At 39.5% G+C, this 25,000-nt stretch overlaps 3 protein-coding genes and 2 pseudogenes across 4 annotated transcripts in view; 2 read left to right on the top strand and 3 right to left on the bottom strand.

Moving 5' to 3' along the window:
* Positions 1–2,509: 2,509 nt before the first annotated feature.
* On the bottom strand, positions 2,510–3,724 carry LOC148733378 (uncharacterized). The gene has a single exon (XM_088757991.1). The coding sequence runs from the start codon at positions 3,722–3,724 to the stop codon at positions 2,510–2,512; it is 1,215 nt and encodes a 404-aa protein (XP_088614117.1).
* A 6,620-nt stretch (positions 3,725–10,344) lies between these two features.
* Positions 10,345–24,460, bottom strand: LOC111342204 (uncharacterized). Its single transcript, XM_088757091.1, has 3 exons — positions 24,330–24,460; positions 12,449–12,683; positions 10,345–11,218 (listed from the first exon to the last, which is right to left on the bottom strand). The coding sequence occupies exons 1-3, from the start codon at positions 24,395–24,397 to the stop codon at positions 11,195–11,197; spliced, it is 327 nt and encodes a 108-aa protein (XP_088613217.1). The 5' UTR covers positions 24,398–24,460; the 3' UTR covers positions 10,345–11,194.
* On the bottom strand, positions 15,605–17,217 carry LOC148733379 (uncharacterized; annotated as a pseudogene).
* LOC148733380 (uncharacterized) lies at positions 18,160–20,956 on the top strand (annotated as a pseudogene). The gene is made up of 3 exons (XR_015999824.1): positions 18,160–18,185; positions 18,551–18,678; positions 18,805–20,956. The product of XR_015999824.1 is annotated as an uncharacterized LOC148733380 (transcript).
* A 100-nt stretch (positions 24,461–24,560) lies between the features above and the next one.
* LOC111342202 (uncharacterized) overlaps positions 24,561–25,000 on the top strand; it is a 15,748-nt gene continuing 15,308 nt past the window's right edge. The window contains exon 1 of the mRNA XM_022949253.2: positions 24,561–25,000. This exon is cut by the window's right edge and continues 329 nt beyond it. Within this exon, the coding sequence (XP_022804988.1) occupies positions 24,561–25,000 (440 nt within the window).

Below are 25,000 nucleotides of genomic sequence, written 5' to 3' on the forward strand. Positions count from 1 at the left end.
ACTTTTAAGGAGAGGGGAGGGAAGAGAAGGGAGTAGAGGAAGGAGATGTTAGCTTTCCCTCTCCTCCCTTTCCCTCCCCCCTCCCCTTGCGAGAGCCTGATCCTCAGGCTAATTGCTAGCTTGAACACGTGTTATAGCGGACTCGCAATCCTTCTTTGGCGAAAAGTAAATCGAAAGCGTCTTCATCTAAATCCTCTAAAGAATCTACTGGAAGTTCTTTAGAGGTTCCTAGTCACCAAAAACATACTGGAAAGATCCCAAAAGAATTGGGCGCCCAACCCGCTTCTCTACAAGATCATTTGGCGGCTTTCCTGTCGAAGAGACAGCTTTGAAGGATTCTATAATGAAAGGCATGAAACAGGGCTTTCAGGAAATTGCAGCAATGCTGAAATCAGCTCCACAAGGTTCAAAGCGTTATTTGCTGGACTCAGATAGTGAAAATTCGGACTCTGAGATCCAAGCACATGCTCAACGCACGAAGAAACACAAACCAGCTCGCCTCGTGTCGAGCGAGCAAAATGCACCGGGTACTTCAGAGATTGACGTAGACGCCGCAATTGACGCTATTCTAAATGAAAATAGTGACGAAAAATCACACGAAACGAAGCAAAAGGATGTCCTTGATGATATTCTCCAAGAGTTTGAGCTAGAGGAGAGTTTTGCACCACCTGTGATTATGCAAATTTTACATCGATTGTAAGCAAGTTGTCCAGGTCAAAGATGACCGATGACAAGCTCAAGGGAAAATTCAATAAACTTAATCGCCCAAATAATTGTGAGAAACTAATCACACCGAAGGTGAATGGTGAGATTTGGGCTAAAATTAGCTCTTCCACAAGAAGCAGGGATGTCAACACATAACATAACATAACATAACATAACATAACATTTATTCAGGAAGCTAGAACGCAAATGTAAAAAATACATCCTGAAAAGGGAAAATCGTGAGGTTAGCCCTGTATAAAAACAATTTCCCTTACTAAAAACATACAAAAGATAAAATTTAAAGGATACAGATTCAATAAAAATTCAATAAATATTCAAATAAGTTTTAAGTCTACTCTTAAAAACAGACAATGATTCGGCGTGGACAATGTATCCTGGCAAGCTATTCCATTTCCCCACAATGCGAATGAAGAAACAATATTTGTAACAATTACAAACCGCTCTTTTCAGGTAAAGTTTATAGTCGTGGTTAGCTCTTGTACGCTTATTGGCAAACACAAAGAAATCTGGGAAAGAGAGGTGATCAATACCAAAAACTATCTTATAACTTTGAACCAGAGATAGAAATTCTCTCCGCTTTTCTAGTGTTTGCCATTTTAGTAAGCTACAACGGTGTTCGTAATTCATTTCGCCTCGTTTCTGCCTTAAAGCTAGTCGCGAAGCTCTTCGTTGAACCGTTTCTAGAGCCGTGATATCCTTAATCAAATACGGACTCCAAACAGGAGCCGCATACTCCAGTATGGGCCTGACCAGTGATTTATAGAGCTGCGAAAACACGTACTGGCTATTAGTTCCGATGGATCGCTTTATGATACCTAGTACCATATTTGCCTTGTTTACCGTTGCAGATACATGCAAGCCCCAGGACAGGTCAGAAGAGATGGTTACTCCTAGGTCCTTAGTGTTCTCTACCGACCTAAATTGCCCCCCCAGCGAGTAAATTGGTTTAGTTTTATCCTTTCTATGTGTAATACGCATGACCTCGCATTTATCCGGATTGAAGTGCATTTGCCATTTATTTGCCCATAACTCAATCGATCTAGGTCACTCTGCAGGGTAGGGATATCAACATATGGCGAACTGATTGTTCGGTAGATTTTAGTATCAATTGCATAAATCTTAACAGTAGATGTCAAATCTGTTGAGATGTCATTTATGTAAATGATAAACAAAATAGGGCCAAGAATTGTTCCTTGGGGCACCCCGGACTTCACTGACGTACAATCCGAACACTTTCCTCTAATAACAACGCGTTGCATTCTGTTCATCAAAAAATGTTTAAACCACTGCAGTAAAGGCCCATCTATGCCGTACCTATTCAGCTTAAGCAATAAACGCTCGTGTGGTACACTATGAAAAGCTTTGGACATGTCTAGAAAGATAACGTCAGTAGGTTTAGAACAATTTCTAGCTCTAGCCCAGTCATCATAACAAGCTAACAACTGCAGTAGAGTGGATTTACCGCTGAGGTACGCGAATTGATCTGGGTTGAAAAGATTTTGATCAGACCAAAAATCAACGACTCGATTCCTCACCACCTTCTCCGCGATTTTGCATAGAATACACGTTAGTGAAATCTGACGATAGTTCTCTCTAAGATTCCTATTCCCTTTTTTGTACACCGATGTAATATTGGCATTTTTCCACATTGTTGGTAGCTGACCCAGCGAGAAAGATGTATTGAAAAGTAACGCTAACGGAGATGATAGCACCTGACTACATTCTTTCAGAATCCGTGGCGATATGCCGTCTGGCCCTGGGGATTTATAGATATTTAAATTTTTCAGCATTTTTTGATCTCTTCAGGGGAACAATAAATGCTGCATAATTTCTGGTTAGTAATGTAACCAAAAACTGGAATGTTAGCTTGGTCCTCAACAGTAAATACAGACGAAAAATAATGGTTCATGCTATCTGCAATACTAATATCGTCATTTAGAAACTTATCGTTTTCTTTCAAGGATACTAGATCGCTTGATCCTTTTCTCTTGGATTTTACGTAATTCCAAAAAGGCTTCGGGCTAGTGTTCGATTTTAGCTCCTCAGTCAAGTTGTTTATATACTGCCATCGCGCAGAGTTACATTTCTTTTTTAGCTGATTATTGAACTTACGATAATTGACCCAGTGAGACTCCATAGACGATTTTTTAGCCCTCTTGTAGAGTAGTTTCTTTTTTCGGCAAAGTTTGATAAGGTTGTGGTCAATCCATGGTGCATTTGTGGATCTTATAACTTGGTGTTTTGGAATACATTCGTCAGCAGCCGAAAGTAGTAGATCCGACCATGCAGACCAAACAAGGTCGATGTTGTCTTCAAGAAAAGCACAGTGCCAAGGGATGTAATTCAAGAGATTCCGAAGATGTTCCCAATCTGCCTTTCTGAAGGAATAGGCCAATTTCTCGGACCTACGACACCCGTGAGGGGATCTCGATAGAAAAAAATTTATCGAATTGTGATCGGAGAAAGGTTGACCAACGGTTAGGTCGTGTACTAAGTCAGGCGAAGAAACAAGAACTAGGTCTAAGATGTTTTCCTCTCGAGTTGAGTCCTTGACTAGTTGGGTAAGGAAGTTGTCGTAAATAATTTCGCATAACAGCGTGGTGTGGTCTGAGCTCCTTGAGGCACAGATAGTTTCCCAGTTTATTTCAGGCAAATTGAAATCTCCCAAGAGTAGTAGGTCGGAGTTAGGTGTCGAAAGAACACTGTCTAGGGCTGTTTGCAGATCTAGAAGAGGATTAATGTCGCTTTTGGGTGGCCTATAAAAGACCCCCAAGTTAACTTTCCTGTTTCCTGAAACAAGAATGTCTACAAAAAGTAATTCGGAATCACATAGAAGATCCTCTCTTTGGAACACTTTTACTGTATCCCGCGTAGCTATTAACACACCACCACTTTTACGGCCGTTGTGAGGACGGTCTCTTCTGAACACCGTGTAATCTGAAGGAAACAATTCGCTGTCTATTATTGTTCTGTCTAAATGGGTTTCCGTGAAGACCATAATGTCGTAACGATAAGTAGCAATTTCCAATTCCAACAGGGCCGTCTTGTTAACTAAGCTTCTTGAATTAGCATAGAAGACAGATATATCAAGTTTGCGATGTCGATTTTTATAAGCCACGTTACCGTCATGATTCGATGACTTACACGGCTCGGACCAGGATGAGGATGAATATCTCCATGGGAGCAAAGAATTTCAATATTGAACATCGCGGAGTGATTGCTGTAGTAGGGTATCCTACTTTTAGCAAAGGCCCTTTTCTTCGTTGTTCTTGTCACGACAGCAAGGTTCCCAAAATGGCGGACACAACACGACGGACTGAAGAACACATGGCCATTTCTTTGCTGGTTTTCTCGTAGGAAACCAAAAGAAACACTACAATCTGACGGTATAGTCATATGGTTTCACCGTATGGTTTCGGAGCGATAAGAACAAGAACGGCTTACTGTATTTTGCGAAACGAAACGAAACGAAACGAAACGAAACGAGTAAACCCGTACTGTATTTTGCGAAACCAGCTCTTCGAAGAATCTACCGATATATAACTTATCTCTTCCGATTCTACAACACTTTTCGTAGATACAACTCGATGCAGTGATGATTTTGTAATAAAGAGCTCGAGCCAAAAGGTCAGAAGTGCGGCGTTTCGCAAATTACAGATATGTAAATCTGTAATTTGCGAAACGAGCTCTTTGAAGACTCTAATGATATGTAACTTACTTCTTCCGATTCTATAACACTTTTCGTAGATACAACTCGATGCAGTGATGATTTTTTAATAAAGAGCTCGACCCAAAAGGTCAGAAGTGCGCCGTTTCGCAAATTACAGATATGTAAATCTGTAATTTGCGAAACGAGCTCTTTGAAGACTCTAATGATACGTAACTTATTTCTTCCGATTCTATAACACTTTTCGTAGATACAACTCGATGCAGTGATGATTTTGTAATAAAGAGCTCGAGCCAAAAGGTCAGAAGTGCGCCGTTTCGCAAATTACAGATATGTAAATCTGTAATTTGCGAAACGAGCTCTTTGAATACTCTAATGATATGTAACTTATTTCTTCCGATTCTATAACACTTTTCGTAGATACAACTCGATGCAGTGATGATTTCGTAATAAAGAGCTCGAGCCAAAAGGTCAGAAGTGCGCCGTTTCGCAAATTACAGATATGTAAATCTGTAATTTGCGAAACGAGCTCTTTGAATACTCCAATGATATGTAACTTATTTCTTCCGATTCTATAACACTTTTCGTAGATACAACTCGATGCCGTGATGATTTGTTAATAAAGACTTTGAGCCAAAAGGTCAGAAGTGCGCCGTTTCGCAAATTACAGATATGTAAATCTGTAATTTGCGAAACGAGCTCTTTGAAGACTCTAATGATATGTAACTTATTTCTTCCGATTCTATAACACTTTTCGTAGATACAACTCGATGCAGTGATGACTTTTTAATAAAGAGTTTGAGCCAAAAGGTCAGAAGTGCGCCGTTTCGCAAATAACATATATGTAAACCCGTAATTTGCGAAACGAGCTCTTTGAAGGCTCTAATAGCATTTGGTTAGTACCAGATAAAAACCAGGTCAAAGTTGGAATTCTGCCCTTTGACATTGCTGTAGCATGTGTTAGAAACCTTGCGCGTACCGCAATGTATGTTTCTACATTTATTAAAATCCACAACAATTTTGTTATTTTTTACCGGCCGCTTAGTCCAGTTGATAGTTTATGAACAGAAAGCAATTTATCTTTAGGAACTTCTTTCCTGTCCGCTACCTCTTTTTAATTACCATATTAGTCTTTCCGAAACATTTCCATATCAGGTTACTAGTTATTTCTCATTCTAAGCAATAGAATGCGTGACACGTGTGAGATTTGGTGGGAAACTCGTTTCGCAAATTACAGATTTACATATCTGTAATTTGCGAAACGGCGCACTTCTGACCTTTTGGCTCGAGCTCTTTATTACAAAATCATCACTGCATCGAGTTGTATCTACGAAAAGTGTTATAGAATCGGAAGAAATAAGTTACATATCATTAGAGTCTTCAAAGAGCTCGTTTCGCAAATTACAGATTTACATATCTGTAATTTGCGAAACGGGGCACTTCTGACCTTTTGGCTCGAACTCTTTATTACAAAATCATCACTGCATCGAGTTGTATCTACGAAAAGTGTTATAGAATCGGAAGAAATAAGTTACATATCATTAGAGTCTTCAAAGAGCTCGTTTCGCAAATTACAGATTTACATATCTGTAATTTGCGAAACGGCGCACTTCTGACCTTTTTGCTCAAACTCTTTATTAAAAAATCATCACTGCATAGAGTTGTATCTACGAAAAGTGTTATAGAATCGGAAGAAATAAGTTACATATCATTAGAGTCTTCAAAGAGCTCGTTTCGCAAATTACAGATTTACATATCTGTAATTTGCGAAACGGCGCACTTCTGACCTTTTGGCTCGAGCTCTTTATTAAAAAATCATCACTGCATCGAGTTCTATCTACGAAAAGTGTTATAGAATCGGAAGAAATAAGTTACATATCATTAGAGTCTTCAAAGAGCGCGTTTCGCAAATTACAGATTTACATATCTGTAATTTGCGAAACGGCGCACTTCTGACCTTTTGGCTCAAAGTCTTTATTAACAAATCATCACGGCATCGAGTTGTATCTACGAAAAGTGTTATAGAATCGGAAGAAATAAGTTACATATCATTGGAGTATTCAAAGAGCTCGTTTCGCAAATTACAGATTTACATATCTGTAATTTGCGAAACGGCGCACTTCTGACCTTTTGGCTCGAGCTCTTTATTAAAAAATCATCACTGCATCGAGTTGTATCTACGAAAAGTGTTATAGAATCGGAAGAAGTAAGTTACATATCATTAGAGTCTTCAAAGAGCTCGTTTCGCAAATTACAGATTTACATATCTGTAATTTGCGAAACGGCGCACTCTGACCTTTTGACTCGAGCTCTTTATTAAAAAATCATCACTGCATCGAGTTGTATCTACGAAAAGTGTTGTAGAATCGGAAGAAATAAGTTATATATCGCTAGAGTCTTCGAAGAGCTGGTTTCGCAAAATACAGTACGGGTTTACTCGTTTCGTTTCGTTTCGTTTCGTTTCGTTTCGCAAAATACAGTAAGCCAACAAGAACCATAAGAACCACAAGCAAATCAAAAGGATATTTGGCGAAGCAGCACTTTCACGTCCGACCGCCATTGACGAGTTGGATGCAGTTAGGACATGTCAAGCTTCAGAAAATCCAAACCATGTTGATCAAAGCAACAACGGTGCTCGTCGGGCTTGCTCACACACTCGTCAAGAACGAGAAAAACAACCCGACAGTTAAAGCATTGTTCGATAGCATTGGCTTTATATCTCATGCTGAAGTGAAATTAGCCATAAACGTCGGGATTTTATTAAACCCGACTTGAATACTGCATACCAGCAGCTATGTTCTGATCAAGTTGAGTTAACTGATAATCTATTTGGGGATGACCTCCCACAGAAGAAAGGGTATCAATGCTACAAACAAGGTTGGCAATACCTTACCTGTTAAAAAGAAACACATGTCTTACCAATATGATAGTCGCAAGCATTACTCATCGAAAAAACGAATGGAGGTCTGGGTGGAAGTCCCAGACCAGTCACAACAAATATCAGAACAACCAGAAGCAGATGTACACCTATCCCCTCAAGGAAGGAGGAGGAGGAGAAAGTACAGAAGTAATTAACCAGGTTAGTGTGACTGAGGTTAACCAGGAAGCACAGGCAATATCATTCAAAACTGGTAGAATTCACAGCTATATAAATGAATGGGTAACTTTAACTAGTGATTCTAGTATACTTGATATTGTCAAGGGCTGCAAAATTGAATTTAATAGAGGCCCCCCTTACCAATTAAGAATACCTAAGCCTATAAGAGTCACCTGTAAGGAGGCTGAATTCATCGAAATTGAAATTAGTAGACTCCTTGAGAAAGGAGTTATTGTTCTCTGTCAATATGAAGGGGAATTTTTGTCAAACTTCTTCGTTACACCCAAAAAAGATGGCTCATACAGGCTTATTTTGAATTTGAAAAATTTCAATAAGAATGTTGCTTACCACCCTTTTAAAATGGTTTCTTTGCAGTCTGTTATTCAGATGATGAAAAGGGACTGTTTTATGGCTTCTATTGATTTACGAGAGGCTTATTACTTGGTCAAAATTGATGCAAACTATCAGAAGTTTCTAAAGTTCTCATGGAACAATCAATTGTATAAATTTACTTGCTTGCCAAATGGTCTTGCTTGTGCTCCCAGGTTATTTACTAAATTGTTAAAACCAGTCTATAGCACTCTAAGGTCAAGAGGTTTCTTGTCAGTGGCATATATTGATGATTCTTACCTTCAGGGTAATGATTTTGGTGACTGTCTCTCTAATGTTAATGAGAATGTTGAATTGTTTATTAAATTGGAATTTGTGATTCATCCTGTTAAATCTGTTGAGCTGCCTACTCAGGAGCTGTTTTCTAGGTTTCACCCTAAATTCCAAACAAATGTCTGTTTCTTTGACAAAAGAAAGTCTTCTCTAAAAGATATAATAAAGAAAACTTTAGAATTGAATAGTGCATCTATTCGTGACTTAGCAAAGGTCGTTGGAAAATTAGTTGCAGCCTTCCCAGGTTGTTTATATGGGTCTCTCCACTATCGTTGCCTTGAGTCAGACAAGACTGCTGCACTCAAGGAAGCAAAAGGAGATTTTGATGCTCCTATCATTGTCTGAGCAACCTCGGCAAGAGCTTGTATGGTATTATGAAAATATTGATACTGCTCTTAAACCAGTCACTCATGATCACCCAGATATTGTGATAGAGTCTGATGCTTCCCTTTTGGGATGGGGTACTGTTTGCAATGGCATATCAATTGGGGGGTAGATAGACCTATGAAGAGTCACAGCATCATATCAATTTGCTGGAAATGAAAGCAGCATTCTTTGCCATCAAAAGTTTTTGTTCAGATCCCCAACACGAACATGCATGTCTTGTGACTGATAACACTAATGCTGTTGCCTACTTGAATAATATGGGGGGTAGCCACTCTTTGCAATGTAATGACCTTTCCCGTGAAATCTGGCAATGGTGTATAGGCAGGAATATGTGGCTTAGTGCAGCACATTTACCTGGAGTAGAAAATGTGGCAGCTGATAAAGCTTCATGAGCGTTTCATGATAATACTGAGTGGATGCTAGACAAGAATATATTTGGAAGGATTGTCAATGAAATGTTAATAAAACCAGAAATTGATCTCTTTGCTTCTAGAATTAACAATCAGATCAGCACATATGTTTCTTGGAAACAAGACCCAGGGGCTTATGCTGTTGATGCATTTACTATAGATTGGAGCTGTTATGTCTTTTATGCCTTCCCACCTTTCACCTTGTTAGGCAGAATGGTGCAGAAAATCGAGGAAGACCAGGCAGAGGGAATAATAATAGTGCCCAATTGATCCACTCAACCATGGTTTCCCAGAGTCATGCGGTTGGTAGTATCTACACCTCTGTTACTACCTCAGAGGAAGAGCATACTGAAACTTCCATACAAAATGGAGAAAATACATCCCCTTTGGCCGAAACTTGTCCTTCTGGCATGTCATATATCCGGCAACCCTTGCAGAACAAAGGTCTTTCAGAAAACACACTCAAGGTCATCATGGCCTCTTGGAGACAATCTACCCAAAAGCAGTACAAGGGACATTTGCAGAAGTGGCAAAGGTTTTGCTGTAGAAGGAACATTGATATATTTCCTCCATCTGTAGCTGAAGTACTTGACTTTCTGACAGAGTTATTTGAGTCTAATTGTAGTTACAGTACTCTCAATACTGCACGTAGTGTCTTATCAACTATCATCACTTTGCCTGGAAACATAAGCATTGGTAATCATCCTCTAGTTACTCGATTTTTAAAAGGGGCCTTCCAGACACGCCCTACTTTGCCTAAATATACAAGTATTTGGGATGTTAAAGTTGCGTTGAACTATTTGAAAACTTTTAGTCCAGCATCAAAGCTGACCCTTAAAGATGTGACTCTCAAGTTAACAATGTTACTCCTGTTGGTATCTAGTCAGAGAATCCAGACTGTTCAGCTCTTAGACATTGAACATATGAAGGTTTGTACTTCTACTGTTGAATTTATTATACCCTGCAAGGTTAAGCAGACAAGACCAGGCAGACATTTAAAGAACCTTAACTTCAAGGCTTATGCACTGGATAAGAGGTTATGTGTTTGCCATTATTTGACAAAGTACCTGGAAGTTACTAAACCTTTAAGGACACAGGAGCAATCACAGCTATTAGTAAGTTTTGCTTAACCACGTGGTGCTGTCTCATGGGACACAAATAGCCGTTGGCTAAAAAGTGTTTTATGCAATTCAGGCATTGATATTAGCCAATTTACGGCTTATAGTACAAGAGCAGCCTCTGTTAGTGCTGCTAAGGCCAGAGACACTCCTATGGACATAATATTATCTGCAGAAGGATGGTCTAATGCCTTTACTCTTAGTAAATATTATAACAAGGTTAACAATACCCAGGAATCTTCCTTTGCTGATGATGTTCTAAATAAAACAAATGAATTGTAACTGTCTCAATTCCCTTTTATTACATGTTTCTGATTTATACATCTTTGTAATCAGTTCTTTGGAGTTCGTCTACTGGTCAAATTGCTTTAAAATCTCACGTGATCCCCGACTGACGTCATGGTGAGGTAGAATTTAAAAATTAAACGAGACTTACCTGTAAGTTGAAGTTTGATTGTAATTCTAACGATCCATATAGTCATAAGGGGATTACGTGCCCTCCCTTGTCATGCCTTGTCTATTTACACAAAGTGGTCAGAACCCGACCCTAATACTTATGTGACCATTCGACGTTAAAATTTGAGCTGGGCTGGTAAACGGTGCAATCTCACGTAATCCCCTTATGACTATATGGATCGGTAGAATTACAATCAAACTTCAACTTACAGGTAAGTCTTGTTTAATTTTTAAATGATCTCTGAACTTTCCGTGCATACTGCCTCAACGAGCACGTGCTTTGAATGACTGTGGCAAATGATACAGTGTGTAGAGTGGGATTCAGTTGCGTCTTCTCCGATGTGACAGTAATATTATTGAGAACTTACCAGAGGCTATTGTTATTCAATGACATGTAAATTAGTGGCAGGGTATTCTGCAGTTACTCCCAAAAAAATGCAACGAGACTAATCCACTTAATCTTTTCAAATGTGTTGAGGATGTGGACTTCTTTATGCTGCAAATTTGCGAATCGCTGGCAGGCTTGTTTTTGAATGTTTGCAACTTGCGCCAGGTAGGATTTGTCGTCCATCTCTTCGTCATCGTCGCCCAAATCTTCATCATCCTCAGGTCCATCGATGGCATCCTTGTCATCGTCTTCGTTGCTCCCTTTATCACCGTCTTTGTCTTCTCAGTGCCATCTCCCGCCAAGTATCTGTGTTTTGGAAGACAAGAAAATTTAGAGCTGAAATGTACGTGTTCAAAATGCGAGGGAAGTTTCTATGGGGTGCCATTACTGCCAATAATGAGCTACTGTTTTTTTATATAATGGTGCTTAAGATATGAAACCAATTATGTTTTATGCAGCTAATCATTTTATAAAATGGTGCCTTAAAACACATGGAGCGCTTTTCATGAAGCCTTTTTTTATCATTTTATAAAATGATTAGCTGCATAAAACATAATTGGCTTCATAAAAAGCACTCCATATTTTTTAAGGCACCATTTTATAAAATGATTAGCTACATAAAACATAATTGGCTTCATAAAAAGTACTCCATATTTTTTAAGGCACCATTTTATAGAATGATTAGCTGCATAAAACATAATTGGCTTCATATCTTAGGGGCTGACCATTTAACTTTTGAGGAGGGGTGGGTGATTTTGAAAAAAAACTTCCTGCAAGCGCTTTTTGGAAGAAAAAAATTGTATGCAGCCCAAATGTAACAGAAAAAATGTACCAAAAAATCGGAAAAAAAATATCCTGCACAGCAGATTGCTAAAAAAAAATTTCTTGATGACCAGAAATCACCCACCCCCCCCCCCTTCAAAAGTTAAATGGTCGGCCCCTTAAGCACCATTTTATAAGAGAAAAATTTGCTGAATATTGGCGGTAATAGCGCTCCACAAGTTTCGTCCGCATAATTTGGTTTATTTGTTCAATCAGCAGTGATTGTAAGTCATTTCTTTCTTTAAAGAAAACTAAGGTAAATTGTTTATGACTATATTTTTTTAGTGATATGTAAGGTTAGGCTTATCAGTTCAATGTGATAGCTAAGTTTTCCATATGCTGTTGCAGTGATTCATAACATTGGGCATTGACAGGACCTGTCATTGCATAACTATGCCCACCATCCTCGTGTTGGTCAAACAGACATCCTCTGTGAAATGAATGGCCACAGTTGAGCCGAATTACTTCATGACTAAAATGTGTGTTAGCGGGACATGTATTTTGGTCACAAACCAACAGCCCATTGAAAGACACTGTTGGTCTACCATTCTATCTGGTGCTTGAAAATGATATGTCAGCAAAGCGAAAAAAGAAAAACATTGCCGGTTATTGTTTGGTTTTGATTTTCATGTTTAGTTGATTGAAAGTACTCAACAATTTTTTTTTACCATTAATTTTTGTAGTGTAAGCATTTTGGTCAGTGCATTTACTAACCTGATACTTTCTTCTTCCTTTAGGCAACTTTACCCAAGGGTGGCCCAAACTTAAAAAAAATAGGTCAATAAGAAATTCTGCAGCAGTGAAGACAAGCTGAGACATATTTTTGGTGCCTGGACCTCTTGAGTATTGTGGAAGAAACCACTCCACAAATTTGCAATTAAATCTTCTTCCACTCAAAGCATGCACCATCAGTTGGATTTTGGCCAGGGTTGCCCATACGCGAACATTTCTGAAATCAAAGATAAAAATACAAATTGTTATTTTTATTAGCAAAATTTTGTTCCCAACTGTAGTGTAAAAAAATAACTTCTCTTTTTTCATTTTTTTTTACATACACATCATGTCTGCTTCATTTTTCAAACAAACCTTCTCAAGATAGGAGGAAACACCTCAACCTTTTTTTTTGTGTAAAAACATTACCGTATTTCTTCACCTATAAGCCGAGCGATTTTTTCAGTTTTCGACCCAAAATTTTGGGAGATTTTTCACGGAGAACGGGGTTCGGCTTATAGCCGAGGGTTTTACATTTTAAAAATATACAGTTGCTGAATAACTTTACCCCCCCGGCTTGTAGTCAAGTTAGCAATGAAGCAGAAGTAATAAAACACAACAAAAATAACTTCTGAATATTGGTTATTCACTTTTATGAAATTGGTGGCTCCTAAAGGAGCCGTTTGACGGATACGTGCAAGGGCTTTCAACCCAATGGTTTACTCGCCATCCGTTTCGTTTTCGCTGTCTGTGTCGAACTCGTTCTCTTCTATGTATTCATCATCTACTTCTGGGGTTTCCTCAGAGTAGACCACGTCGTCCTCTGTTCCGTCCAAGGCATTGGAAATACCGCAGGTCTTGAAGGATTTGACAACCATCTCTTCGGGTATCTCTGCCCATGCTTCCTTGATCCACCTGAGGACAAGATTTCTGCTTGGCGCCTTCTTCTTCCCAGCTGGGGTAAACTCAAATGGCCCAGATGTCATCCACGCCAAGTACTTTCGGCGCACATTATCTTTAAATGGCTTGTTTAGGCACTTATCCAAGGGCTGTACAACCGGGGTTAGGCCACCAGGGATAACTGCGACGTCAATGTTTCGCTGCTTCAGGTCATCTTTCACGGAATCGGTCAAGTGAGCTCGGAATGAGTCCCACACCAAAAGGGAACGCTCGGCACGGGGCAAACTCTGTCGAATCCATTCTCGGATGCCCTGTTCATCCATCCACCCTTTCTTATGGAAGGAAACACGAAGAGGATGCGGCACAACCAGATCTCTCGGTGTACGGACGCCTTTGAAGATGACTTTCGGTGGCACCTTTGCTCCATCGGCAGCAACAGCAAGAACGACGGTGAAGCTCCGCTTTTCCGCTCCGCAAGATTTTACTGGCACTGTTCGGCTTCCACTGAATTCCAGTGTTCGGTTCGATGGCAGCTCAAAACGCATGGGTGTCTCATCCATGTTGTAGATGCGGGATAAAGGGTAGTCGGCGCGTCTTCTTGCTGCAATGACGAAGCGATGAAAGCACACAATGTTCTCTTCGAGATCGGCGGGCAATCGCTGGGCCAGAGTTGTTTTGGTTCGCATGCTGACCGAGTGGCGTCGTTTCCATTTCTCGTACCATCCACGGGAAGCTTTGAAAGCAGGATCATCGGAGAGCTCTTTAGCTTTAAGGCGAAGGATCAATCCACTCACCGCAATACCTACGAAAAATAAAATAACAATCTTATTTTGCTGCGAGATAACCGTAGATTCGTGACTGCAGCACTCTTTTCGTGACATGTTATGAAATTGTCATGACAACAACATATTTCTGACCAATCAAAGTCTCTGTTTCCCACGCACTGAAAGACGATATCATTCAACTCTTCAAAAACTCTTAAAATTTTAGACAGAAAAGTAAATACCAACCTTGTTCTCTTTGCTGTGAAAACCACTCCATCACTTGCTGGTCTAGTTCGGGATATTTCGGAGTGAAACGGCCCATCGTCGCACGTTTTGCAGACATCTTCAGCTCTCCGGAAAGAATAGTCGCCTGGTCTCTTCTCCAGCGTCGTACCATGGACTCGCTTAGTCCATATTCTCGAGCGATTTCCGAGTTGTTTTCTACCGCTTCAGCTTCCGCGATAACTTTTATCTTGAAAGCCATACTATACGAGGAACGGCGTGCTTTAGGCATGATGATAAAAAGTGACAGCGACGAAAGGTATACTCGATAGATTGATACTTTGAAACGTTTAACTGAGATTATTATTGTTGTTGTGGTTAATCTGTTGTCGCGTGGTAGTATTTATACAGTTCGTTGGATCAATTGATATTCATATCTCTTGATTGGTTCGCTTTTTTTCTTTTGTGTTTATTGTAATTCATTAGGTTTTGTGTTTAGTGAGTCAATTTCTTATGTTTTCCGTGAGGTTCGCTTGCTCAAATGGCCAGTTACAATCAATAATTTCGCTCTCGGCTTATAGCCGATGGTTTTACCTTTTTTTTTGGGCAGCTTGAGTGTAGCGTAAAGACCCTGAAAGTCAGGGTCTCGGCTTATAGCCGAGATCGGCTTATAGGTGAAGAAATACGGTAAGATAATGCTTGATGTTATCCATCAGGTCTCTGTTGTGGTTTGCATGATGTAAAATATCTGTGAACTGACTGAGAATGGCCTTGTCATAATTTCTTATTTTGAAGGTGAGAAAAGTTAAAGCCATGCAAAATGTAGCTGTCAGCCTTTGGTCGATAAAAGTAAAACACTAAAGGGAGCACTTCACAAAAGAGATGTATCAGGGAAAGGTACTGTGTGTCTTTGCACTAGGTTCCAAACTGTTCAAGCAGTGTTCAACCACCAAATTCTGCAGTACTCACTAAGTGCGCTAATATAATGTGGCTTTGGTCTTTTGAGCATAACCTATAGGTCAGTGAATTATTATACAACAACATCATAGATGTTGTTAAAAATAATCATTTAAAAAAAACTGACTCAAACTATTCATACAGCTGGGACAATATTAAACATGAGCTGTGTGTTTAATCAAATATCATACATGGTTAGATGCATTTGATGCACATAGTGTTAATTGAAATTGGTCTTGGTCAGTTTATGTAATGATATTTGGGGAACTCGTACATTTAATTGCCTAAGGTTGGAGAAAATGAGTGAATCTATCATTCAAAAGTTGTTGCTGGTCATGGTATCAATTCTAATAATGATTTTTGTAATTTTCATTACCATATTTCCTCCAAACAGTCTCTTGTAGAGCTTCTCAAATATAGATCTGAAAAGCAGCACAGTAGACTCTTCTGTATTCAAGGAAACATGAAATGGCCTTTGTCAAGGAATAAGAGTAGGTGTCACACTGGCTGGCTCTCCTGGGGTCCCACTTGTTGCAAGAGAATAAAAAGCAAGAACTCAGTTTTTATTTGCCACTCCTAAATTTATCATAATACACCTCGCCTAATTTGTGCTTTGAAATTACAAATGTTTGAAGAGAAATAGTCTATTGAACATGTAAGATTCAAATCTGCATGACCTGTCACTTAAGTGCGTTTAACTCTCAATTTAAATTTTAACCATAAATCTTCATGTGACTCATTTGTTAACACGCTAAGTTCCCGCTTTTCAATGTATGATTTATTCAGTGTTAGCCTTTATTATGACAATTTCTTGTCTTAAATCATTGGTTATTTCACTTGGCCTGTTCATGTTAATGGCAGGAAATATCCGTAGTCGTTAGTCTTTTTTTTTTTTTGCTTTCATTTTGTTTGTCAATTTTCTTGGATCAATTATGATTATAGCGGTAGTTTTTTTCCTTTTAGTCCAACCATCACTTTCATCATTTACATCATTTTCATCATCACCTTCTGAGTAACCAGATGCATTCAATTGACTCTTTGACCGTGAGTGAGGAATAAATTTTCTCTTTTAAATCAACTCTTGGTTGGAGTCTACAGAACATTGGTAGACAGAAGCACAACATAGACCAAATACTTTACCCAGAAACACAACAAACCTTTGTAATGAACTTCTTTTTGTATTTCCGGGTAGGAAAATCCCCTGCTAGAATGCTTACAGATTGCTTCAAGTAGTTGTTAAACTCGGGAGCCTCAGTCAGAAGGTGGGTAACAGCAGTGTTGTAATTTTGACCACTTTTCAGATTTTTCTCAAATTCATCTATTAACCATGTTTCGCTAAAGAGTTTTAAGTCATCTTGATCCTCCCCTGAATAAACCCTTAAAAGAAAAACTCATGTCGTGCATTTTGTAGGTAACTGTTTTTAGGGCAGGGGTTATAAAGGATTGGTGAAGAATCCACTCTTGAAGTTAATTAATATATTTCTTGCTCTGTGTGATTGTTTCTTTTGATCTTAATAAACTTGTATTATTTTTGGTGATTAAAGTAAATTGGAGCCTTCTTTCTTCATCCCATTCCCTGAATCTTAAAATTATTTATATTTGTGTTTATTGTAGAAACAAAATTGGTAAGTTTCAATTTAGTGGTGTATATGGAGGTAGATAAATGAGTGATGCCCATCTGTAACTGTGAGAAAATAATTGGGTGGTTTCAGTTGGAAAAAAGTGAATGCATTGAGTTTTTCACGTTACCTCAGGTTTTCACAACTTTGTTTTACATTTGTGTTGTGCACGATTTAACGCCTTAGTGGTGCTATACTTAAGTAGCTGAAAACAAAGAAGTTACTTAATGCCACAGAAAAGTGTTGAAGTATGGTTGGCACATAGATGCTGCCTCTACATTGCCACACCAAACCCGTACTGATCCTTCATTGTTACTGGAACAGTACAAAGGTCATGACTCTTTTGGGACTTTTCACAGTGTGCAATTTTTCTTGTATGTGAAGCAAGCCTGTGCACATATGCCGAACAGTGATGGTCGTACTGGACATAGTAAATCGAGGGGAAGGTTAGGTAGGCCGGCAAACTTCAAAGGCCAAGGTTTTTGTTTGATTTTAAAGAGATCACTTGCCAGACTCCGTGCAAAGGCATTTTCAAGATGGCGTCCGCTGTGACATAGCGATGACTGTCTTGCCAGTTTTTGAAATGCTTTTATCTACAAATTTGTACCAATCCACTACATAAATACTCAAATACAGAATTCACAATGCCTGGTGATAACTGCTCTGTTGTTGGATGCGGGAGATGTAGAAAAACAAAAGGAATTAGCATCTGGAAGCCTCCAGCTCCACGAAATGAAGCTTACAACCACAGGTGGCCCAAGCTCTGTCACAGGCTCTTTCACAGTGAATAATTAAAGAGTTTGTGTAGTGGTTTAGTTGGACTTGTTTTTGAGCTCCGTAAATGTAAAGTTGTGTGAAATAATCAAAGCAATAAAGTCTTACCTACATAAAGAGTAGTCTGTGTTGTTTTCCTCGCGATTTGAGGCCGTTTTGATGTATTTTAGCTTGACGCCCTAAATTACCGTGCATAAAATACGGGAAGGTCGGAAACTTCTGTTGACACATGCTCGCCAAAATCGCTCGAAAACAACACTTAAATACTTTCCCTCGAATAAAAACTAGGCAGCACGAAAGCCAAATAGTTGCCCATTAAGTTCACCGAAAAAAATCCCACAAAAGTCGGTTTGTCGAGCAACCAATCCAGCGAGAATTTCAAATTAACGAACGTTCGGAATAGGCTCCTTGCACTAAGAAGTCACGTGATCTTCTCCGCCATGTTGGAGGGCAAACAAATCGGTTGCTACGGGAAACTATGGCTGCCTCGTGGGGTCACGAAAGGTCAGTTACACAAATATTTTCACTATTAGCTTCTTTATTTTGGAACAAAACGATCTTTATCCACTCGTCAAATTTGCATAATGCCCAAAGAGCTTCTGTGATCGAACGTTTGTAATCACTTTTACTTCTAACGCGTCGGGAACGAACGAATGGCAGGCGAAAGTTTATTTAAGGTTAATCCTATCAACTGATTCATTCATTCATTTATTCGATTTTTCGCAAGAGTTCTGCTCTTTCTTTGGGTTAGGTAAAGATTGTCAAGAATTGTAGTCTAGTTGCATGTCTACAAAATGCGAAACTTACCGAAGGTTGACGCTATTTAGCTTTGTTTGATTGGACTTATTTTCTCAGTAATCCAAGTGTAGACCCTCACGTTTACCGAGTATAACCTTCACCGATGTAGAGAAATATGCAACACGTTAAACGGGTTGTGATAGCACTGCAAAAGTTTACAAATATTTTGCAGAACCAGGATATCTCCATAACATCAAAAGTAAGTGCACTGGTAAATAAATTGGTGTAGTCTCCTGAAAGTTGCTGATGTTTTCGCCTTTCATGTTACAAAACCATTCCTTAAAAAGTGGTAAAGACTGATCCTAATTAATTTTACAAATTTCAGTTACATATAGTGACTCGGAGGCATCTTTTTTGGCCAGATGCTACAGATCGATGAAGAAAATGAAACACCACATTCCCTTCAAGTGATAATTGGTATGGATCAAACAACAGTGTCTGGAAAGTGTTCTTGTGTAGCAGGTGCTAGAGGGATTTGTCACCATGTTGTGGGCCATCTTTTTTACTTGTCACACTTTAAGCAACTTGGGCTAAAGAGCTTACCTGATGATCTGACATATACTATGATGGCGCAGTGATGGAGTGTTCCCAGAGGGAAGCACATAAATCCTCAATGTGTGAACACCTTGATGGTGAAGATGCCTCTGGAGGGTGCAAACTATAATAAATTCATTAAAACCACTCTGTACTCACTTGCATCCCAGTATCATATTCTGAGCCCTGATCAAAAAGCTAAACTCAAAAACCTAAATCCTGAGCCTTTGCTGTGGAGTTTGTTACCAGATCTGGAAAACTTTGCAAGCTCACATCTTTCTTCTGTACAAACGAAATTTGGAATGGTGCCCAAGGGGTCAGTAATATCTTACCAACGAAGGCTCAAAGAAAAATATGTCATAAATGGTTCTGCCCACACCTCATTCCCCAAGCTACCCCTTCCTAATGCAGGTTAAAGGTTTAAGAACAATGAGTCAATTTCTTTGAACAGTAACAAATCAGCAAAGTTAGAGTCACTGTCAGTCACTTAGGAGATGGTACATGCTTTAGAAGAAAAAATGAGAGAACAGGATGAACGTGACCTTTGGCATTCATTAAGAAAAAAAAAGAATCACTGCAAGCAAGTTTGGAACAGTGGCAAAGAGAATTTCTAATTTTGATACTGTTGTTAAACAACTTCAGCCATCTAGGCTTGTACAGACAGCTGCTATGAACCCGCTATAGAAATGGGGGGTAGAGCAGCATCCATATATGCCACTAAAGCAAAGAAAGGGATTGTAAACTTGTACTCAAGTGGTCTGGTAATAAATCCAAAATGCCCCTGGCTTGGAAGTTTTCCAGACAGGAAGGTTTAAGATATTGAGGCAGCTCAAAATGGTTCATCAAGTCCCTATGGCTTCTTTGAGACAAAGATTGTCCAGGAAGGAACAACCAACTTAGATGATGTGGCTTACCTTAAGAATGACCCCATTTCAAATGAATTAATCCTAAACAAGAAACATGCATATTATTTACAAGTACAATGCCAATTAGGTACTTCTGGCCTGGATTGGTGTGACTTTTTCTGTTGCATCAATGATGATTTGTTTTTTTGCCAAAGAACAGTATTTGATCCTATTTTTTCCCAAGAATGTAAAGATAAGGTTGACATGTTTTACTTTAACTATTTTTTGTGAGAACACTTACATCACTGTAATATGTATAATGATAACACCCTGTGACACCTGCTAAGACAGATTATTTTTCAAAATTAATGGTCCCTGAAAATTTACAAGCAAACATGCCACTGTCCACATCTGATTAACAGTGCCCAAAAGTGACAAAGGAATTTCATCGTCGAAAAGATAATATTCTTTAATTCGGCGAATGGCCTTCTCCACATGAATCCGGACTTTGGCTATGGTTTTTGTTTCTTTGACTTCCTCTGGTGAAAACTGTGCACGATTTAAAAGATATGGTGGAAGGTTTAGCTTTACCCCCTTACTACATAATAGATCATCAATATTAAAACCCTTATCAGCCATCACACTATTATTAGGCTCCAAAAGATCTAAAATTCCACAATACTGTGATCTCTTTATCTGAAATAGAACCAGTAAATAATGAGGATACAAGTAAACAAACTTATTTTTTCTCACCTTCACTCAGAAATATTTTATTCGCCACCATTCTGGAAACTACATCGACTCGACTATCATCGCCTAACAATATCAACTTAAAAAATAGACAAAACCGGCGTTGAAAGGGAGTTAAAAAAAAATGATATGACATACCAGTTGGCAAAGTGCGAATTATACGAACGCGAAAACACGAGCAAATATGGAGCTTTCCGACACATCAAATACATCAGTAGGTCTGCTACTATTACAGTCGCTCTTTTTGAGAGTTCCTAGTGGATAAAGATCGTTTTGTTCCGAAACAAAGAAGCAAGTAGAGCAAATATTTGCGTCACTCACATTTCGTCGTCTCACAAGGCTGCCATTGTTTCACGTAGCAACCGATTTGTTTGCCCTCCAACATGGCGGAAAAGATCACGTGACTTCTTCGTGCAAGGAGCCTATTCTTCTAATGCGTGGAAGGAACTTCTTGTGCCGCTGAGAGACCGTTAATGCGCGTTCAACCTGGAACCTAGTCAAATCTCTCTCAACGGGTCCTCCCAATAGTCTTCTAACACCAACTCTTCACACATACTAAGGTACCCCGGGTAAACTCATCGACTTGACTAGATCGTCAATAATGTCCATCTTCACTGTTTTCAATGGATTTTTACAAATATCCTCTTACCCGGGGTACCTTAAAACAGTACCTATAAAACAGAACAAAAGTTTTATTCATTTTAAGTGATAGTGTTTGAGACCCTTTAACGGAGCGAAAAGGCGTTTAGTGTGTTGCGTTACATAGCGTTACTAATGCAAAGACATTTATTGTATGTAGTCAATCGTGTTGTAAATCTACTTTCCTACGTGAAATAAAATTAATTAATCGCGAGTGTTGTGTGGTAAATCTTCTATCTTGATTATTGAATGAAGGACAGTTTAATTAGAGCAATGGAAGTTGTTCCATGAAAACCTCTACATTGCTTGAGGCGACACACCGGATCTCCGGAAAGCAAAAGGCAGTGGACCGTCGAAAGGTGTTGGTAGGCCTGTGCGTCTCTTAACATTCGCTGGCGCATTTAAATCTTCTACCTCAAAGTTAAGCTCTTATCAGAATATCTCTGGATGACTTTCCTTTGTGATGTGATAATAAGGGTCAGTTTTGAGGTATCATTTCCCCATCTGTATGGGCAATATTTTCTTCTGTGCGCGCGCTATTTTCTTTGTTTTCTAGTATACTTTTCTCCTGCAGAAATGACTCCAGAGATACGTTTCTCAAAACCCTCATCTGGGTTTCTTCTACTTTCGAAGGGTATTTCGAAATTCTGTACGTTTTTACTAAACGTGGAGCGAGACAAATTCGTTGTTAAGAGGCGTGGGGCTTCTCCTTTCACAAATTCCGTATTTACACTTGGTGAAAAAAGTTTGTGTTTGCATATTAAATTATTCATCCCGCCATCGGTTTAGTGTAACTGATGCCATTTGTGTCGAGATTCCTAGGCAGATTGCAGTTTCGAATCATTATTAATAACGTCAGTTGCCTCCTCTATGAACGAATTCATCATGGAGGAATGACGGGAGTCGCGCCATCCTCAGAGACCCAGGGGCTGTAGGTCGATTTCAAGTTAGGGCATGAAGAGCCCCTGGGGACATCGTCTTACAAAACTAGTTCCAAACGGTCGCAGTCATTCTGCCATCTGATTGGTGCCAGAAAATCTTTGTGTTTTTCTGCCCAATCAGAGTGAAGTGTGCTTTGGAGTCCTTTCGTGTGTTGTAACACGGACAAATACTAAAAACTCAGTTGCTCGTTATGTTTGTTTGGGCCCTGCGTCGGAGATTTGCTTGAGGTGAAAAGTTTCAGTCTCAACACACAATGTAAGAGAAATCGATCAGATTGTCCGCGAAAATCTTATCGGAAATTATACTGAATACTTTCGCAGGTATCACTAGAGAACGTGTTTTAAAGTTTGCGAGGTTTGTATACAACACGATGGTTGCAGTCATTGATTTGTCGCTTTAAACGTTAAACGAGATTTAAGCTTAAATCTTTTCTAGATTTTTTGCATAATTTGCTGTGACTGAAACTTTGCCAATCCCGTGAAGTTATTTCGTCGCACGGGCCACGCAGGTATGTCGAGCAACTGGCGCTCGACATACCTGCAGAGGTCTGTGGTTCGATTCCTGTACAGGCCTGAATTTTTTTCAGGTCTGATTTTCACTATTGCTTAAATAGTGCTTTACTGCGAAGGATCGTGCACATATACGTTAATTTTCATTTGACGACCATGGTGCAACGCAATCGGAGTGCGTACACCGCCTGGGGCGCAGAAGAGGTCTGGAGACACAACCGGAACCGAGCTGTGAGGTTTTTTCCCCCACAATCCTTTGTGGGCGCTGACCGCCGGAGGCGGAAGTGAAATGTTCACGATGGCTCTGTACAGAATAAATTTCGCAATACTCGTGATCACAAGGCCGCAACTGAATGAAAATAGAGAGCTTAAGCACCAGACGTTCTTGACAACACGAACGGCAGAGAAGCCGTGTAAGACTGGATCGAGGCCTTCGATCTTGGCGCGAAATAGGAAGGTTAAGCAGTCGACGTTTTTCAGACACGGACTTCTACCCGTGTTAGCATGTCTTTGCTAAAAGATGCTAGAGATATGACCTTAATGAGCAAGGGAATAAGTTTCTTTACCCCACTCTCTTGACAGAATGAATAACTCGTCAATTTATTAGGCGACTTGAAATTTACCACTTCATAGTTCTGTAAACAATGCGAACAAACGAGCGAGCATGAAGTTTTCAGTGCATGATCTGGATGCCTAGAGGACCATTTCTCTTTTTCTAAATTCGTTAATCACAGCGAGATTTGTTATTCTTATGTTTGTAGTAGGTTGCTCAAACCCTAGCATAGATGCATACGATATACAATGTGCAGTTACAAAATACAACCGATGCAGAAAGACAATCATCTATCTCATTTTGCACTTTGTTATTGTACCTAAATGTCGCTTAAGTATCTTAATTCTAAATTATCGCTCAAAGTAATTTGTGATAAGCTTAAACCCGGTTTAAAAAAATCTTAGTTCTGCATTTGATGATTCAAATGGACATGAAATCAAATGACTTAACTCACCCAGACTTGGCGAGAAAATTGTCTGCCATTGTCGAATCCCGTTTAATCTATCGATTAAGCAAAAACCACTTTACGCGCTACGAAAACGTTTTTTAATCACTTAATGAAAAGCAGAAGAGCTTTTTATGGTTTTGAGTCAATAATTTATCTCCTATAAACAAAATAACAACATATTTTTTGTGGCGTCCTACCTTCAACCTGAAAAGTGGCGTTCTGGCGTCTGCGACGTGACCACGCGAACGTCATGATATGCGTAGTATGTACATAGTTCCTCTAATGACTTCCGGTAAGCGTTCGTGACCTCAGGAACGTCTGGAGCTTAAGCTCTCTAATGTAATCGTAGTTAGGGCGGGCGCTTGGAAAAGAGACTACACTTTAATCTGTATTTAGCTGTCATCCACGGGGAATGGCCGCTTCATCTAGGTTGACCGCTCAATACAGGTTCCACAGATTAGGGGTAATATAAAAAGCGACAAACAAAGCCACTTTATGCCATTTTGGGAGAGAAACAGGGATTAATAGGTGGACTAGGCAAATGAAGCTTCAAAAAACAACAGCAAATAACACCAAGAAAAAAAAACGCTCTTTCCATAGACAAGTAATTTATCTTCCTTTGTTACTTACGTTTTTCTACGTAGACTGGACGAAACATCCACAAGAGACCCCTTTTTCTGCAGTTTCGTGACCACCATTTACGTCATGTTACTGTGGATACTTTGATTGTTGATCATTTCATAACAGCTGCCTCGTCTCCATGATCTCTTCGTCAATAAAATCACGCTGCCGTCAAGACCCATTGATTCACCCATTGCCCTCTACACTTCCGCAATCGCGAGGCCGTTGTCCGCTCACAATATGGCTAAAAGTGGCTCTGGAAGTGTAGATATTCCACTTTCTGTGGGCAGAGTCCAAAAAAAAGTTCAAGGAAATTGCTTTGTGACGATTGGGAGTGCATCTGTCATAAACTATCCTTCGTTGCAAAGGGAAACTCTGCCAGAAGCGTGTCAGAAGGCTGTATCGCTAGATCCAAAAATATACAAAACAGCTGTAGCCACAACCAGCGAGGTAGTTTGTAAAGCTGATTTAACCTCCGGCACACCTTGGAGGGTGGAATTCTTACCTGACAAGTGGTATAAACGCGACACTGAAAAATTCAGCCTTGACGGTGTTGAGTTCATGGAATTGCATCTTGCCAATGAAGCATCAAGTCTCACGTTATTTCCGTTGGAATCATTGCACAAGCAAACACGGTTTCATATATTCAATGATAATTTGTCACCAGATCGATCCCAATC

Source organism: Stylophora pistillata, chromosome 4 (assembly GCF_964205215.1).
Source record: "Stylophora pistillata chromosome 4, jaStyPist1.2, whole genome shotgun sequence".
NCBI classification, from domain to species: domain Eukaryota; kingdom Metazoa; phylum Cnidaria; class Anthozoa; order Scleractinia; family Pocilloporidae; genus Stylophora; species Stylophora pistillata.